The 16,982-nt window shown below is 37.7% G+C and overlaps 1 protein-coding gene across 1 annotated transcript; it reads left to right on the top strand.

The window, feature by feature from the left end:
• Positions 1-274: 274 nt before the first annotated feature.
• LOC135480982 (coiled-coil domain-containing protein 18-like) lies at positions 275-16,316 on the top strand. The gene is made up of 14 exons (XM_064760912.1): positions 275-286; positions 982-1,206; positions 2,667-2,776; positions 3,140-3,268; positions 4,139-4,235; positions 4,993-5,114; positions 6,965-7,068; positions 8,093-8,283; positions 9,656-9,866; positions 10,863-11,083; positions 12,130-12,381; positions 13,121-13,255; positions 15,178-15,372; positions 15,954-16,316. The coding sequence occupies exons 1-14, from the start codon at positions 275-277 to the stop codon at positions 16,314-16,316; spliced, it is 2,367 nt and encodes a 788-aa protein (XP_064616982.1).
• Positions 16,317-16,982: the final 666 nt, after the last annotated feature.

The following is a 16,982-nucleotide window of genomic DNA, read 5'->3' as shown; positions in this document are numbered from 1 at the left end:
ATGGAGAAAGAAATATACCTTGAACTTTTTTCAAAGGTTGCTTAAAATGAAGTTTAATGGTTTAAACAGATACTGTGTTTGGTGGCTTGTTTGTTTGTAACAACCTTAGATTATTTTCAAATTGTAAATCTGATTTTTGGAATTATTGTGCAAAGATTTACTCTTTATGCTTACTACACTCACATACATATATATGTGCACTGTTAATCTTCAACCTTTTTTAACTACTAAATCACTTTTTTCAGTGAAATTTATGCGTACAATTATTATCAAAATGACACCAAAAGTGACTTGTTTGTGTCACTAAAGACGCAAGCTTCATAAAACTCTACAAATTATTTCTCTACACCCCATAGTTCTCTCAGAAGGTTTCACAATGTTGATCGCAGAGACGGTTGAAAATGTTGAAGAATTAGAGTATATGTCTATATTAGTGAAGAAAAAAACACATAGCTTTTAATTCAGGGAAGTCATTAAAGGACTAATGGACAGATTTAGCAACTAGCTTTTAACTAGAAAGATTACATGTATAACCCGTATAAACAGTATACTGTCAGAAGTCAGAAGTCATTTTGAGAAATGCAGTAATGGCTTTAAATCCACTGTAAGCAATAGCTTTGCCGCCACTGGCCTGAAAGCTCTTATGCAGAACATTCCTGGGCAGTTTCTAGCCAAGCTGCCTTGTGACATCCAAGAAAGTCTGACAGCAACCTGCTGATCATGGTTGTGTGTTTTTATTGGGCTCTGCTCTGTTTTCTCCCACCATAATGCCAATTGCATATGTGAAATATTCTTAGATATGACAAGCAGAAATCAAATAAATAAAGTATTTTCTAATATAAAATAATCTGTTGTGGGACAACAGGACCTACTTGAATAGTTGTGCAAGTTTTCTGTAAGCAAATGTTTCACGTGTTATTTTCTGTTTTGTCCTGACAGTAAAATTTTTTAATTTTGAAATCCTGCTTTATTGTGTTACAGTCTGCACACAGGTACCGCCCTGAAAGCTCCCATGCACAGCATGTCTCTATTAACTGTGCCAGTGTCGTACAAGAGGAGATCTTGAGGCTACAGGACGAGCGAAGGTTACTCAAAGATGAAATTGTTCTGCTTAGGGATGAAAATTCCCAACTTTTGAATCGAAACCAAGCGCTGGTACACGAGGTGGAACGGAGAAAGTTGGATACTAAAAAGTTAACTGAAAAGGTAAATTATTATCCACATTATCCCAAAGTCTGACTTGATAAATCAGCTGCATCAATTCATAACTTCCGGGTAACAGTCTCATGAACAGTTTATACACATCCCACTAGTCATTCTCACTAGGCTGACTGGGTCTAACGATGTCCACACTGTCCACACAGCCAAGCATTAAACCTTGTTATCATGAAGGTAGTTCTACCATGAACAGGTAAATCAAGGTGTTACAAGCTAACTCAGTTAAGGATGGGCTCTCTGTCACCTGACCAACGTTTGTATCCTGCTGATTCAGTCACAAAGCTAGTTATGACTTAAGTCAAAATTTGAGACACCATTTTAGAGCTTATTTTCGGTACTGGAAGCTTTAAATTTTCACACATTTACCTTAAGACAACATTTATGAGGTGGTTAAACTTTTAATTGGTTTTTAATTACTGGAGTTTCAAAAAAAAAAAAAAATTCCAAGCTAAAGCTTATTTTTGGGCTTTGAAAATTAAAATGTCGTCCGCCTCATCAATGATATCTTCAGACAGATGTGTCAAAATGTTGGCTTTCATTTCCAAAAAGGAAGCATTGTGAGGAGGTTTTCAATTTTGACTTATGTCAAAAATGGCTTGGTGGAATTATCCCGTGGTTTCCACTGGTTTAGTTTATGTTTTAAAGGAGAAGAAAACCTAAAAACATGACACTATAGGCTGAAAAAGAGCACATTTATTTCTATCTGGTGGTGCCTGCTGCATAATTTTGCCATATTTCCTCTCCATACACATAATGCTTGAAAACGGCAAAGCTGACATAAATCGCGTCCTCCATCGTTATCACCCGGTAATTTATGCTGTGGGTGTGTTGCCTCTCAGCCATTGAGAGTCGTTAAAACTGACGGGTTGTTCGTGTAAACTCGGAACCTGCGTCCAAGATTCGGGTTTCCCGATCGTCAGGTGGAAAACGAACTGTACTGTTCGCTACCTTCTGGGAAGAAGAGTTTTACCAGAAATGTATGAACTGTCCTTCGGCGGTTTCAGATGGCAATTCTGCTCCTAACACAGAAGACTTCAGGACTAGTTCTTAGGCAAAATGGAGTCGCCAACAGCGGATTTTGGCGCTGACTTTATTTATAATTTATCAACTTGAGGTACATATTAGAATTTTTTTTATGGCATGCACCTGCGAGGAAAAGCGTATTCTTTTCAATGGTATTTGATTGATATGTAAACTTTCTTCTCCTTTGAGTAAGCTTTGTCAGGTACCACTTGAAATGTGGTGGTTTACATCAGTTACCAGCTACGTGCAGCCTACTACCTCTGTAGAAAATGGAGCAGGTACATGCACTAGCTGCCTGTGTTGACCAACTCTGTTGAAATGATTATTCTGTTCATGTATTCTGCCCAAAAGAGATAATGAAAGCACTGGTTGGGGATGGCATTGTGCATCAATAGGGAGTGTCATTTTTATTCAATACATTGCAGTTACGCCTCTTGTCTTGTGAGCTTGGAAAGTACCGGGCGATGACCCCTGACCTTGAGGAGAAGGTCGAGTCCTTGACAGCTGAGACCCATTCACAGGATGTTGCCCTCAGGTGAAAAAAAAAGTTCTTTCACTTTCCTAAAATCCTGAAAGTATTTGGACTTCTTCAATAAGTCTTAACACCATGTAATTTTATCTTGTGTTTTTACACTACAAGATCCAAAAAGTGGAAGAGAAGTAAATCTGAAAATCATCCTTTTTTTTTTTGCCTAATCTTAATGCTTTGAGATTTTCTTGTTTTTCAATGCTTTCCGATGATGAAAACATATTTACACCAGGCAAAATAGTGGAGATAGTCAAAATTGTCCACAAATTGAATGATTTTCAAGATCTACTTCAATTTTGAAAATAATGTATGCAGTGTAACCAAAATATATTGAATAAATGATCAATTGATGCTTTTTGAATGTTACAGAGATGCGGAAGAGAGATTTGAGAAAACTCAGAAGCTGTTGGCTGATGCAGAGAATGATCTGAGCAGATTCAGGAGAGAGCAATCTGACTGTTCTGCAGAGATTATGTCGGAAAGAAACCTGAGGAAAAGGTTGGTGTCAAGTTATTTTATTTATTTATTTTAGGAGCCACAAATTTTATTTTGTCTTTTATGGCATTGGATGAGCCGATACTACAAAATCCAAATGTGGAGCTAAAATAGATCGGTGGTTTATGCAAGGCGCTCCAGTCTCCCCACTTTGTTAACCTAACTGGCGTTGTGTAAATCAAAAATTTGTGAATCTGGTGGTATCACAAATAAATAGAAGGCTGAATATCATACAAATTTTTTTTTTCGAATGAGAGGGGGAAAATGATAACCGTGAAGCGTCTCATGAGTTGTTGTTTCCACCTTTCTCAAGAAAAATATTTATGGTATTCAACCTTTACTGAGCAATCTTTTATTTAATTATTTTGACAATGCATGTATCATGATTTTGTGTACTTTAACAAGTTGAAGCACTGTTTTTCACTGTAGGCCTTCACAGACTTGTGTGTGTAGTGGGATGTTGTATGTCTTGTATGACGTTATGTATTTTTGCATGACATAGGGATGTTAAAGTTGACTGAACTTGTATTATGACGCATCCCGCTGAGGTTGAATTGGAATGAATGTCATGACATCTGGGTTTGAAATATTAAAATGTAATATGCGGTTTTCTCCCGCGATAATGCTGGCCGCTGTCATATAAATATCCTTGAGTACGGCATAAAACACCAATCAAATAAATAAATAAAATGTAATAACAAAAGTAATATCTATCTGAGTGAACTCAGTGAAGGAAATCATGACATTTCACCTGTATACAAATAAGGATTATACATAAATCTTTCCACATTCTGACAACCCACTATTTAACCAATGGACCGTGGAACCGTGGAAGTCATTTTTTTTTTTTTTTTCTTCATTCATTTTTGTAAGAATGGAGAGTCAGAGAGACCTGGCTGTGGAAGAACTGAGTCAACTCCAGACTCTACTCAACACATACCAGAAAAAGGCCAAGGAGAAGATCTCTTCAGTAAGATAAATTTGGATCGGTGTTTTAGATGAACTTTGACGTTAAGGGTGATACCAATGCTACAGTGTGTTTGGTAGATACTAAAATAAAATAAAATTGAAAATCTATCTTTTTTAGTGTGTTATATCTTAATGTTTTTTTTTTTATCAATTAACTGTTCAAGTCTTTCCAATCATGAAAATGTTGTTTTAACAGGAAAAAATGCTGGTCTACTTTTCTCACAAATTTGGTGATTTTTCAGTTTTGGTTTTATTTCTTCTACATTGAAAAAGGATTCATACTGTAAAAGAAAAAGTGAAACTGGTGTGGCCTAAACTCTCCTGAAACCTGCTTAGTTCACTTTTACAAGTAAAACCCAACTGTATCAGAAAAGAAAAAGTCTAAATGGAATACTAAGCTTTGACACCTAGTGTGATTAGATATTACTAATAATGTTTTTATTTTTATTTGCATATAACACATCATCTATTGTTCCAAATCCAGTTTAAACGAGAATGTTTAAAATTTTTTGGCATCTGGGTTTTCAGAATGCAGATGACATTAACTGTTTTTTTTTTTCAATATCTCACTCCATTACTTCTCTGCTAACAGGTGTACCCAAGTCAGACGACACTAGTTTTATGTTATGTTTCACAATCTGACTCTGAAAAATCCAAAAAGGTTAAAGTTGACTGTGGATCTGCATTTTTCTTCCCATGACTTCTCGGCTGACAGTTCTACCCTCAGTAACGCATGCGTCATTATGTTGTTGTTGTAGCTGGAGACGAGAGAGGATCATCTGCGCGACAGTCTGGCTCATGCTAACCAGGAGAGAGAAGAACTACTGGAGAGCTCATTGCACCTCCACCAGCAGATCTATGATCTTCAGGAGGAAATCAGGTGATGCTGTCAGCATTTGATAATAATGGTGATGGTGATAATGATAATGAGAGTGGAGCTGCGAGTTCAAGCTCTTTTATCACTAAGGGTAAAAAAAAAAATCTTTCTGTACCATGTGACATGGCCGTCTGAAAGTAGTTTTACAAATATGTATTTAGAGTAGACCATCAGTGTAGAAAATTGACAGCTAATTGTTTTGTGAACTTCAGAAGTTCCTGAAGGGGACACGTGTCATTTGTACAGGTACTACCGGAACATAGTCAGACAGGTGATTAATGTCAACAAATGATGCCAGCTGTAACATTTTTGACAAGTCGTCTGATACAGTTTGAGTGGGACTTTTTTTTACCTTTAGCGACAAAAAAGTTCAAACTGGAAACTGCCCTGTTATTGGTGAAGCACTTTGTATGAAGTTTGTTAGGTTGTTCCACATTGTATGCATGTAATATAGGAATAGTCTCAATGACCTTAAACTTTGCCCACAAAAGTGCATTTTTAGAGGCAAATAAATGTCACAAAGTATTATGTTTGGTGCTGAAACTTTTAATTTTCCATGTGGTGTAATGAAAAATGTTATAATGAGGGAAAAGCGTATGTTAAACCATTAAATAACTGTGAGTTTAACAGGGACTAGTGTAGTGCCCAATGACAATAGTTCATATCAGCCACACAGTGTAAATAGCACGCAGTGTGACGCAATGACCCAGGAGCCTCTCACCAATGCGGTCGCTGTGAATTGCTGGCTTCCTCTCCGGCTGTGTGTGGGAAGGCCTGGCAGCAACCTGCAGATGGTCATGGGTTTCCCCCAGGCTCTGCCTGGTTTCCTCCCACCATAATACTGACTGCCGTACTGTAAGTGAACTATTCTTGAGTACGGCGTAAAACACCAATCAAATAAGTAAATAAATAAATAAATATAAATAAGTAAATTACATGCTTCTGCTGTGTATGTATTCATTCCAGAGCTGAAGATTTTTCGATCAATTTTTTGATTGCTGAGCACTACACTTTGTTGGGTGCCCATTAATACACCTAGCAAGTCTTAATTCGATTGGATGAACAGTTCAGAAAATTAGAAGGCAGATGTACATGTAGCTACCGGGAGATATTTCTTCTTTAGTACATTTGTAATGGAAGCAGCTTTTCAGTACTTACATGAATACCATCAGAAGCTAGTGTGAATAAGCATTTAGCTCAGTATTCACTGGACTTTGACTGTGGAGAGTAGAGTTCAAATCCAGGTGTACCCCACAGAGTAAAACCTAATCAGAGCACCAGTGTAATGGATGACAGATTTACTCAGGGCCACACTAGGATTGGAATTCCACAGCTGAAGTCTAAGGTTCTACAAAAAAAGTCCCCGCTAGCTGTTTCTGGTACTTCTACCTGTGACACTCCTCCCAGCTTACTTTGTTCCCCTCTCTCAAGACACGCTCACATTCGCATGCCCAGAATCCTAAGCTTTTTGGAAGGTGCTAGGTAATGGCACCAGAGCAATGGTTGAGAGATTTACTCTGTGAGTCACGCCAGGATTTGAACTCAGATCTCCACAGCCGAAGTCCAGTGGTCTACAAACTGAGGGAAGTGGAACTACACGTGGCTACTGGCTACTGCTAGTGAAAGTACTGGAAAGCTGCACCTTTTAACTGTAGCTGGATTTGGTTCCCATAAATATTTACAACAGTCACTTCACACTGTTATTTAATCAAAATATCATCATGCCTGTAAGAAGAAAATACAACTACCTAAATGATGATGATGACTATATATGTGCATTGTTATCATGCATATTGATTGATTGACTGTGTGAATATTAATGTTTTGTTGGGTTATCTTTTTTTTGTCTTCAGAGAAATCAGGCAAAGTACAGGAGCTGAACTTGAGGCTAAGGAAGAACTGGAACATACTGTCCAGGCTTTGCAAACAAAGTTAACTCAGCAGTCCAAAAAAATTGGTAAATTCATACATTGATATAAATGATTGCCACAAGTATATTTTGTTTTTTGGACTTGACTTTCTATTACCTGCTGCAGAATTGACTAAGATGTATGGAAACTGACAAAAAATTTGACCCAAAAAATTGCATGGCTAGAGGCAGGTAAAAGTTTTAGAAAATTACTGTTTGCGCTTAAACTTATGTTTTCCTACTTTCCAAGCAAACCTCAAAATGCTTTTGTCTTCTGATAGTGTAGTGTGTTAGGGGCCTCCGTGGCTCAGTTGGTTAGCTCACAAGCGCAGCGTAATGACCCAGGAGTCTCTCACCAATGTGGTCGCTGTGAGTTCAAGTCCAGCTTATGCTGGCTCCCTCTCCGGCCGTACGTGGGAATGTCTGCCAGCAACCCGCGGATGGTTGTGGGTTGTGCCCGGTTTCCTCCCACCGTCATGTTGGCCGTTGTCGTATAAGTGAAATATTCTTGAGTACAGCGTTAAACACCAATCAAATAAATAAATAAATAAGTGCAGGGTGTTAAAGTGCAAACGAATGAAGATCATGCTGGTAGTGCTTTCTGTGTTGTGCAAACGTCATTGGTATATGGCATGTAATTAGCCCAGCATGTTGTAAAAAGAGGATAATTCTTGGAAACTTGTCATGAGATCGGATTATGGGATACTCTGAAGTTTGCAGTATCTGATGATACACTTGACAGATTAAAACATTTAGGGTTAAAATTAATGATGAAGGATTTTAGGAAAAGGAAGTTTAAGGGGAAATGTTGAGAATAATTATAATATCTCTTTATTGTTGTAACTTGAAATGAAATAAGTAAATTTTTGTGCTTTTTTTTTTTTTCTTTTAATGAAGATTGAGTGAAGAAACAGAATATGGTAGCCCACATCTCTTGTGTCAAAACATTCTATTTTTGCTAATTTTTTTTTCTGATAAGCTGAAAAATCCAAAAAGAAAAAAAAAGAGATTTCTTAACAAATAATTACTTTCTCTACCATAAGATTTGTTTGATTTTTTTTTTTTTTGTTAGAAACGTTAAAATCTGAGTTAAAGGACAAAGAAGCCTTGAGAAAACAGAATGCCAGTTTGACAGCCAAGGTGGAAGGTCAAGCAGCTCAGTTGGCACAGTGCCAGAAGGAAATCAATGACAGTCAGCTGATGCTAGAGCAGCTGGAGAGACTGGCAGAGCAGGTGCAGAACACTCAAGGGAGAGCACTCCAGGTATGGTCATAGTTTATTAGCAGGAGTCACCTACCCTGTGCTCTTGTCTGCAATGTAACATGATAATTGCAAGTTGTTTATGTCAGTTGCATAAAAGTTGCTAAAAAAGTTGCTAAAAGTTGCTAAAATGTACATTTTCGTTTCACACTTTTAACTTTTTCAAATTTTAGAATCATCTTAACACCATAAATAGTGCAGACACTAGTCCAATATTTACTGAAAGGCAATAATGTGCAATAATGTGAAATACTCTAGGGAAATGCAGAAAATTTGATTAAATTTCAGTAGTGAATGTGAATTCTTTTCAAAAAACCTCTGATATAGCCTCTTTATATCTTAAGAGCCTAAAAATAGGTTATGTTGTCCTTGAACAAAACTTTCTGCTGGTACAAATTCCTGTCCTGTTTTTTTTTTTTTTTGTTGTTGTGACTAAACCACAAAGTTTTATTCTACAAAACCTTAGTCATTAACTGCTATATCGCTCTAAAACATAAGATGGATCACTCTTGTGAATTTATACATAGAAAAATCAATAGCTGACAAAATAAGTAAAATAGAGCACTGATTTGATGAACAACAATATCTGTGATGGAAGTGGCCCTGAAACCAGTACATGAGCAATGACCAAAGCAATAAATGCAGAATTTCTAACTGGGCAGTACGGATTCCCAATGCTCTCCAAGCATAGGTATTGCTTTTCTCCTGAAAGGAGAATTCTTAAGCAAATCCCACGTCCAGTAATTCAGAAGAACTTAACTTGTGGACCTCACCGCAACTGATCGGCCTCTGACCGATTAAGTTTCATGCTCAACTGCAAATTGTTTTCATGGTTAATCATGTCGTTTTGGTCATCAGTAAAACTCACATGTTTTGACATTGGCTGCAAATTCCAAATTGAGGTCCTAACTGGCTCAAATAGTTAAGCGCTGTCTCAATGACACTATCAGACTATTAACTAACAATGTTGTGTGTTCAAATCCAGTTCTTACTGTTTCTGCTGCGGCTTTAAATCAGGGGCTGTCGGGTACATGGAGCAGGTGAAGGTCGGTGGTTTACTCTGGGCACTCTGGTTTACTCTGGGCACTCTGGTTTACTCTGGGCATTATGGTTTACTGTGGGAACTCTGGGAACTCTGGTTTACTCCGTGCACTATGGTTTACTATGGTTTACTCCGTGCACTATGGTTTACTATGGTTTACTCCGGGCACTCTGGTTTACTCCAGTCACTCTGGTTTACTCCATAAACCAGACAGCTGTCATATACATGTATTTTTCAGTGAAGAATTCTTCAGCATGGCGTTAAACGCCAATCAATCAATCAGTAAGTTAACAAATTTCAGGTTTGTTTTGATTGATCTGTTCTTCACCTAAGAGAGCCAGATCAACCAATGACAGTGGAGTGGGCAGTATCAGCGGTGAAACTGCCAGGAACCGAAGCTCAGAGTGGAAGTCAGCAAGGTCATCGCCAACACCGCTGCAGCTCTCCATGAAGGAAGGCGATGATCAGAAACAGATGAAACCTGCCAGTATCCTGGAGAGCCTGCGGTCTGAGCTGCTGGCCACCATCGAGAAGGGACGCTTGTGTAAGTCACAGGAGAATTTTAGGGGTTTTTTTTTGTTTATTTCTGCTATTGTTCGAGAAAAATGCAAATTCTAGGAGATTCAGTAATACCTCAACCCCCTCCTGATTGTATGCTGTGAATTACCTTAAATAATCTAAATATACAAAATATCATTTTGTAACGAAGTTTTAGGGGAAATTACATTTTAGAACCTTCAGACTATAAAGGGCTAAAACAATATCAAATTGCCTATGACCAGTTCCATTAATAAAATTAGCATCACAATTTCTAAAAAAATATATATAAGTTAAGTGATAATAAGTTAAGATAGTTACCTGAAACTAGAAATAAAGCATCCATGCAGGTATAAAATAGCAAGGTATTTTACAAGCGATATGACTTTCTTCCTGCACTGTAATTATCTTACAAGTTTGCATTTTTAAGTGAATCAGAACAAACGCTCATTAGAAATTTAGTCTGTCTGGGGTTCGTAGAGGGCCTAAAAATATAAAGAAATTTCAAGTAATTCCAGGGTATTATGTTGTTCCATGTTGGCCTGGAAAAGAATTGAAATTGGCAACCTGTTTGGTGCACATACTTTGTGCTGATCTATAGTATGGGGTACAGTGCTCTGGCATTCTCTTGCAGAAATTTGTTATCCAATATTTTTTTTTTTTGAATCGCTTAATGAACAGCGCTGTGTATGTGAAAGCTCAGCTAATTTTACTTCCTTTTCTTTGCTTTGTCTTTGAGGAGGAAAGGGTATTTGAAAATATTTTTGTATGGTGGGTATTTTGGACCACCATCAAATCAAATCAAAATTTACAAACAGGTGGTCCCAAATACCCATCATACAAAAATCATTTTCAAATGTCTTTTCCTCTAAAAAAAAAAAAAAAAAATATTAAAGACCACTCGTACAAATAACTTTTCGCAGTCATTCTAGTTTCGTTACAATTTTGTCATGTTTATGATTTCTCAGCCTTTAAACATGTGTTTGTCATGGCTGATATTCAGGTGAACGGAAATCTCAAGAGATGGAGCTGATGTTAAGCCAGCTGGAGTCAGAGCGCACTCGTCTGAAACGAGAGCTGGTGGAGGCGCAGCGCGAATCCTCCGACAAAGATGCCATTTGTTCATCGCTGGAATCACGACTGAAGCAACGTGACAACCAACTGACAGAGTTACAGAGTGAGCTCAGCCTGAAGACTGCATCCTACAATAACTTAGAACGAGAGGTGAGATATGTCCTGTAAACACTCAGATATACCCTAATTCCTCAATATTTTGGCATATGAAAGAGCAACTGTCAGTGCAATTTATGCACATTTTAATTTGAGTCTGGAGACAAAACCACATTGTTTGGGTGGACCAATTTTAGGGCTTAACAAAAAGTATAATTTTATCACAAAGTCTACACAGAATAATGCCGGGAGAATTTTCTTGAATTTCTTGAAAACACCTTGCAAACGTGAGAAAAGGTTGAACAATTTCAGTACATGTATTCCCAACAAAATTATACTGAATCGTTAAAAGAAAAGGCAAGAAATAACATTGCCATCCTTATTCGAGAAGAAAGGTAGATCAGGTACATATTATGTATTCATATGGATCAGCTGGATTACTGTTGTTTTTTTTTTTCGTCTAATTAAGCTCTATTTGTATACAGACCTAAATCCCTGTAAGCTTGTTTCTGTGTTTACATTTACTAGGCAACGACTAGAGTTGCTAAAGTACAGAGCTGTTTGCATGTCTATATATGTTCTTTGTGACTATTAACTGTACCATTTTAAAAAGTCTCAAATGAGACGGAATGCGTTAATGGTGTAACAACACGCATGATGTTATATTGGTCCCCCAAGTTTTCATTTACCGTACAGTTCACTAGCTTTAGCTAGCAAGTCTTTCTCCTGGGCAATTACATATGGAGAGCTAAACTGAATCTGATGTGCTTGGTAACCCTATAAATCGTCTTTTAACCTGGAGCCCTTACGAGGCAATGGGTGACACAATGTTACAGAAAATGGCAACGCATCACTTGATCCTATGATGGTTAACCCAAGTCAGATAACAATATAAATCAAAATCATGTAAGCCTTTGCATTCAGGTTATATTTGAACCAAATCTGTCCTAATCTTTTAGCCAACATCTTTAACTATTGAAATTTTCATCTTTGTTTGTCTGATTTTCATTGAATTTTTTTTTTCCTTTGTAGAAAGTATTGGCATTATTATCTAAAAAATCATACCACAAGCAAGTTTTATGTAATTTTTGTTCTGTCAGCTGCGTAAAAAATCTGCTCAGATGCGATCTCTGGAGGAGCAGCTTGACGAGAAGGTTGGAGAGTTCACAATGCACATGACACGCCTCAAACTACAGGAGGATAATGTCTCCAGCAAGGAGGCTGAAATACAGGACCTGCGTGCCGACCTGAACAAGAAAGACAAACAGCTGCAAGAAATTTCATCTGCAGGAGAAAAAGTGCGGAGAATACAGCAGGAGCAGTTCCAGGAATTTGAGAAACAAATTGATATCGTGAGTGGTCATTTTTTTTTTTTTTTCTTACACGATGAGTTGTGAAGACTTTTCCATTTGATTTTGGCCAAATTTTGTTCGGGGTAACCCAGCTCTGTCAGGAAAGATAGGTTGGTATTGAAATAGCCCTGAAACTGGTTAAGTAATGTCACAATTGTTTCTTAATTTTATCTGGACATTCACAGTGAGTGTATAACAAATTATCAGAAATACATAAATTGAGAGAAGTGTGCCACACTTTCTTTGTATAATTCCCTATCTAGACAATCCTACCCCGTATTGGTGCTTACATTCACAGCAAAAGCCGATCTGACGTTTCTATTTATAGGCGAATACGTCACAACACATTCTGGCGGCACTGACAGCCCTTGCAGATGGTGACATGCCGACTCCAAAGTATTTTCCACAGTTTCTCATTATCGCTTTGTGTATTTTTAGTAACATCACCTCACTGACCTATCAGAACAGAGAGAGTACAGACATGCAAAACTAGCGTAATGCTTGTGTACAACTGTGGCAAATTTCTCTTTATTCATGTACTTCTGATATATGATATGATTTACAACCAATTTACAAGGAAAAGTCTGAGCGTCAGAAACATCTTTATCTTTACTATCAACCCAATGAATCAAAACTAGACACAATCAAACTAGGAAAACTAGTGAATATCCACACTCCATGTACCTCATGTTTTACTTTTGAACTGTTTATTTTAAAGTCATTTCAATTTGATATTTAGTTGCAAGAAGAACTGGAGAAAAAGATAAAGGACACTCAGACTTTATCATCTGACCTTGAGAGAATGACCTCTGACCTTGAAGTCAAGGACAACAGACTTAAAGAAGAAGAAGAAGAACTAACAGCTGTCAGAAAGGTTTGGCTGTTTTTTGTTTGCCAGGCATTGAAGTTATTTTAAAGAGGTTATCACCATCCAAATGAGACAAGATAAAGGCATTCTTAGCTGGAAATCAATTAAAATGTTTTGTTAACCGTGAATTAACGCAGCTAAAAGGCGTGATTTTACAGCAGCTGTGAATGGTGCCGTTAGGCCAACAGGCCTAACTGTAAGATTTGCTTGATTTCTGTCAAGCAAGTACTGAAAAATCTTGCCTTTTTAAGCTGTGTTAGTTTGTCAGCAGGGTAAGCATCCAGAGCCTCGCTGTTTAAAGGCATGTAAACCCATTTAACATGAAGTATTATGTACATTTATTATGCTACATACCTCAGATAAGTTGTTAAGTAATACCCACTGTCAAGTACCAGGTAATTTTGATATCCTTTGTCAGGTGTTCGTCAGAAGTTGTCTGTTCGAGCCGGTATTGGTATCGGTATCTGTCGATTGAACCAAAAAACTCAATAACTGGCTATATGTGTTAAATTTGAGGTTGTTTTTTTCTGAAAGAAATACTCAAAATTTTACATAAACTCAGTTTGAACATATCCATAGTTCTGCGGAACAACCTGTTCGCATTATGAGTATTCTCCCTTTGACGGAAATCTTCATGATCATCCATGTGAATTAGATTTAAGAAGGCAATTTTTGGAAGTAGACTGACGTGTGAAATCAAATATGACACATGGTAGGCTTTTTTGCTCTCTGCCAAATTCTTTGCTGTCTGTCCTCACAAATTCTTTGGCTTACGATCGTTTTGTTTTTCACATTAGTGTAATGACTGCATGTGCATCTGACTGGTTTCCTTCCCCTGATGTCAGGTGGCGCTAATATCTTCAGCTCCTTTCAATGCACGCTTGCAGTTTGCGTCCAGGTTTCGTTTTTGGGAGTCTGATAGTTTGATAAATGACAGGGAAATTACTAGTAAAACCACCTATGAACATTTACAAGCTACATGGATTTGCAATGAAAGCATGTTTTTGTTCAAAGAAAAATTTATGGTAAGTATTTCCAGATAAATTTAACGTAAATTTAAAAAAAAAATGGCTATATACATGCTCACTGACTCTATACATGCAGTTAGCGTATAACTTGGCATATAAGGCATCCGGTTCAGGCTTCTTAATATATGCAAATATTTGAGCCCAAATTAGACTACTAAAATGTAGTTCTGAGATCAGTTAGCCTTGTTCCCAGCTTAGCTTCCACCTTAACTGCTCTGAACTGTTACATTCACTAACGTGGAACTCGGTCCTGTCATCTGTGCTGTCTCCCAAGTACCAATGCTGTACGCGACAAAAAGAGGTGTCCCGTGATCTTAAAGTAATTTTGACTTCATATCTCCTCATTATGTGGGAATAACAAAATCCGTAAGGCCGCAATTAACGCAATTGTGACTGACGCATCCAAGTGGACACCATCAGAACTTTGCAAGCTGCCATTCTTAAATCACATAACACGATTGCTACTGTGGACTTGGCTGCTCTTCCCAAAATTAAAAAACCATCCTTTTTCACAATATAATTGATTATAGATCATTTCTGTTCATTATTCACAAAAGACTTCCAAACAATTTGTCAATGGCCCTTTAGATGGTGTACATGTCATTGGTTTCAATGAAATCATTCCACGATTTCCATTCCATTTATTTTTTTCCTGACGATGCCGAGTGCGGCCGATTCAAATTCAACATGGCAGTCAGTGAAGTTTGGCTTGCCGCTGATGTAACAGGTACATTTGTGTTAATTGTGACATTATGCTCTTTTTTTATTCATGAATAACTGGGTGATATGAAGTAAGAATTATTGAAGGATTTCTGAAAGCGAAACTGGGAAGAATGAAACAGATCTCAGATCTAACTAAAATGGGGACCAAATTAAATATGCTAAATAAATATTTATCAGGAGCTGGCTGCCAAAAAATCAGATGAGAAGAAGATATTAGCAGAGCTGGAATCTCAAACAGGCCTGGCAACCAGTCAGATTAAAGAGCTGGAGACAGCATTGGTCGTGTGTCGAGAGGAAATAAGCGTCTACATGGAACAGCTGGACAAGTCTAAAGAAGACTTTGATAAGCAGCTGACAGATAAAAATAAACAGGTATACAATTTCTGTGTTTATCACATGTAGGTCCTTGTGGATGCCCTGCTGTATTTAAGGGTGTGTTTCTTGAGTTATTTGATATTACTGTTTCATACAAAGTCCTATCCCGAGAATGCACAATATACGAGAGATTTGATAAGGCACCATATCAGGTTACAGAAGCCAAAAACCTTTGCAGTTCATTTTTAATTGTTAAATAATTCAGGTAATTATAATACATGTGTATTTTGGGCTGAAATTAGTTTTTTTGTATTTGACTTTATAGGATTTTAAGGATGAGAATTTTCATTTGATGAGCTGATTTTCAAATATTCAAAGAAAATCAGGATGCTCAAAGTACATGTATTTAATCTTTGACCAGAATCGCCAAATTCAATCATTGAAGAAGAAATCTCCGCTGATTTTGAGCAAAAGTTTCTCTTCCCTCTGCCTGGAAGGGATTCTATGTCATTGGAGTTGGACATACAACCTAGCGGAGCTAAGGACACTTTAAGCTTTGACCAGAATCGCCCAAACCAATCATTAAAGAAGAATTTTCAGCTGATTTTGAGCGGAAGTTTATCTTCCCTGCATTGTAGGTGTCAGTTTTAGATCGTCAGTTGAAAGAGGCATTTTACGACGTTGAGGAGAAAGATCAGCGCATAATGGAGCTGGAGAAGAGTGTAAGGGATCAACAGACCATGTTACAGCAAAGCTCTGTGCGTATCAGTGAGCTGGAGAGCAGCCAGGAAGAGCTACAGACTCAGGTTTGTGACTCAGGTTATCAGGTGTTGTGGAAATATGTGTGCTGTGATAGACTGTACAGATTCTATGTCATTGGGGGTGGGACATACAGCCAGGCAGAGCTACAGACTCAGGTTTGTGACTCAGGTTATCAGGCGTTGTGGAAATATGTGTGCTGTGATAGATTGGACAGATTCTATGTCATTGGGGTGGGTTGACCAGCAGTCAAATGGTTAACATGAACCTATGTTAAATGACTAAAAATCCAACCAAAGAAGTCAATTAAATTTTATATCAATATTTCGTCTGTTATGTAAATTTATTTTTACAGGTGTCGCGCCTAGATTTGAAGCTGTCCAAGGAGAAGAGTCAGTGGACTGAGGAGTGTCAGAGTTTGGAGAGGAAACTTCATCAGGCCTGTGTGGATTTGGAGATGAGGACATCACAGTTGTCAGAGCTTACCTCAGCCATGAAGTGAGTGGTTAGCAGTACAGCCCAGGCTAAAAGTCAAAACCAGGCAGAAGTTTTAGGTCTTCCTAGAGGGCTTGCAGACAGCTTTTAAAAAGGCTTGTAGAGCACCTGTAGAGAGCTCCTATAAAAGAGTCACCTTGAACTTTTAGCATCAAAAGTGATATTTATTGACATTTATTTGTTCCATGCAAATGGGCTTTTTTGGGCGAAACTTAAGGACATTTTCCATACCTGAGCCGCACCTGTAATTCTGGAAATCACATGTCCTCTACCAATATGGCATAGTCAGTGAGCCTACTTACCTCAGCTGTGCTCTGAGTGGTTTATTGTACATGTACATGTAGTTTACCTGTAATTTACTGTATGCACTGAACTTGCTTACCTCAGCTGTGCAGCGAGTGGTTTGGTTTACC

The sequence above is a fragment of the Liolophura sinensis genome, chromosome 13 (assembly GCF_032854445.1).
Source record: "Liolophura sinensis isolate JHLJ2023 chromosome 13, CUHK_Ljap_v2, whole genome shotgun sequence".
NCBI lineage: Eukaryota > Metazoa > Mollusca > Polyplacophora > Chitonida > Chitonidae > Liolophura > Liolophura sinensis.
This window is presented reverse-complemented; position numbering and strand designations above follow the sequence as displayed.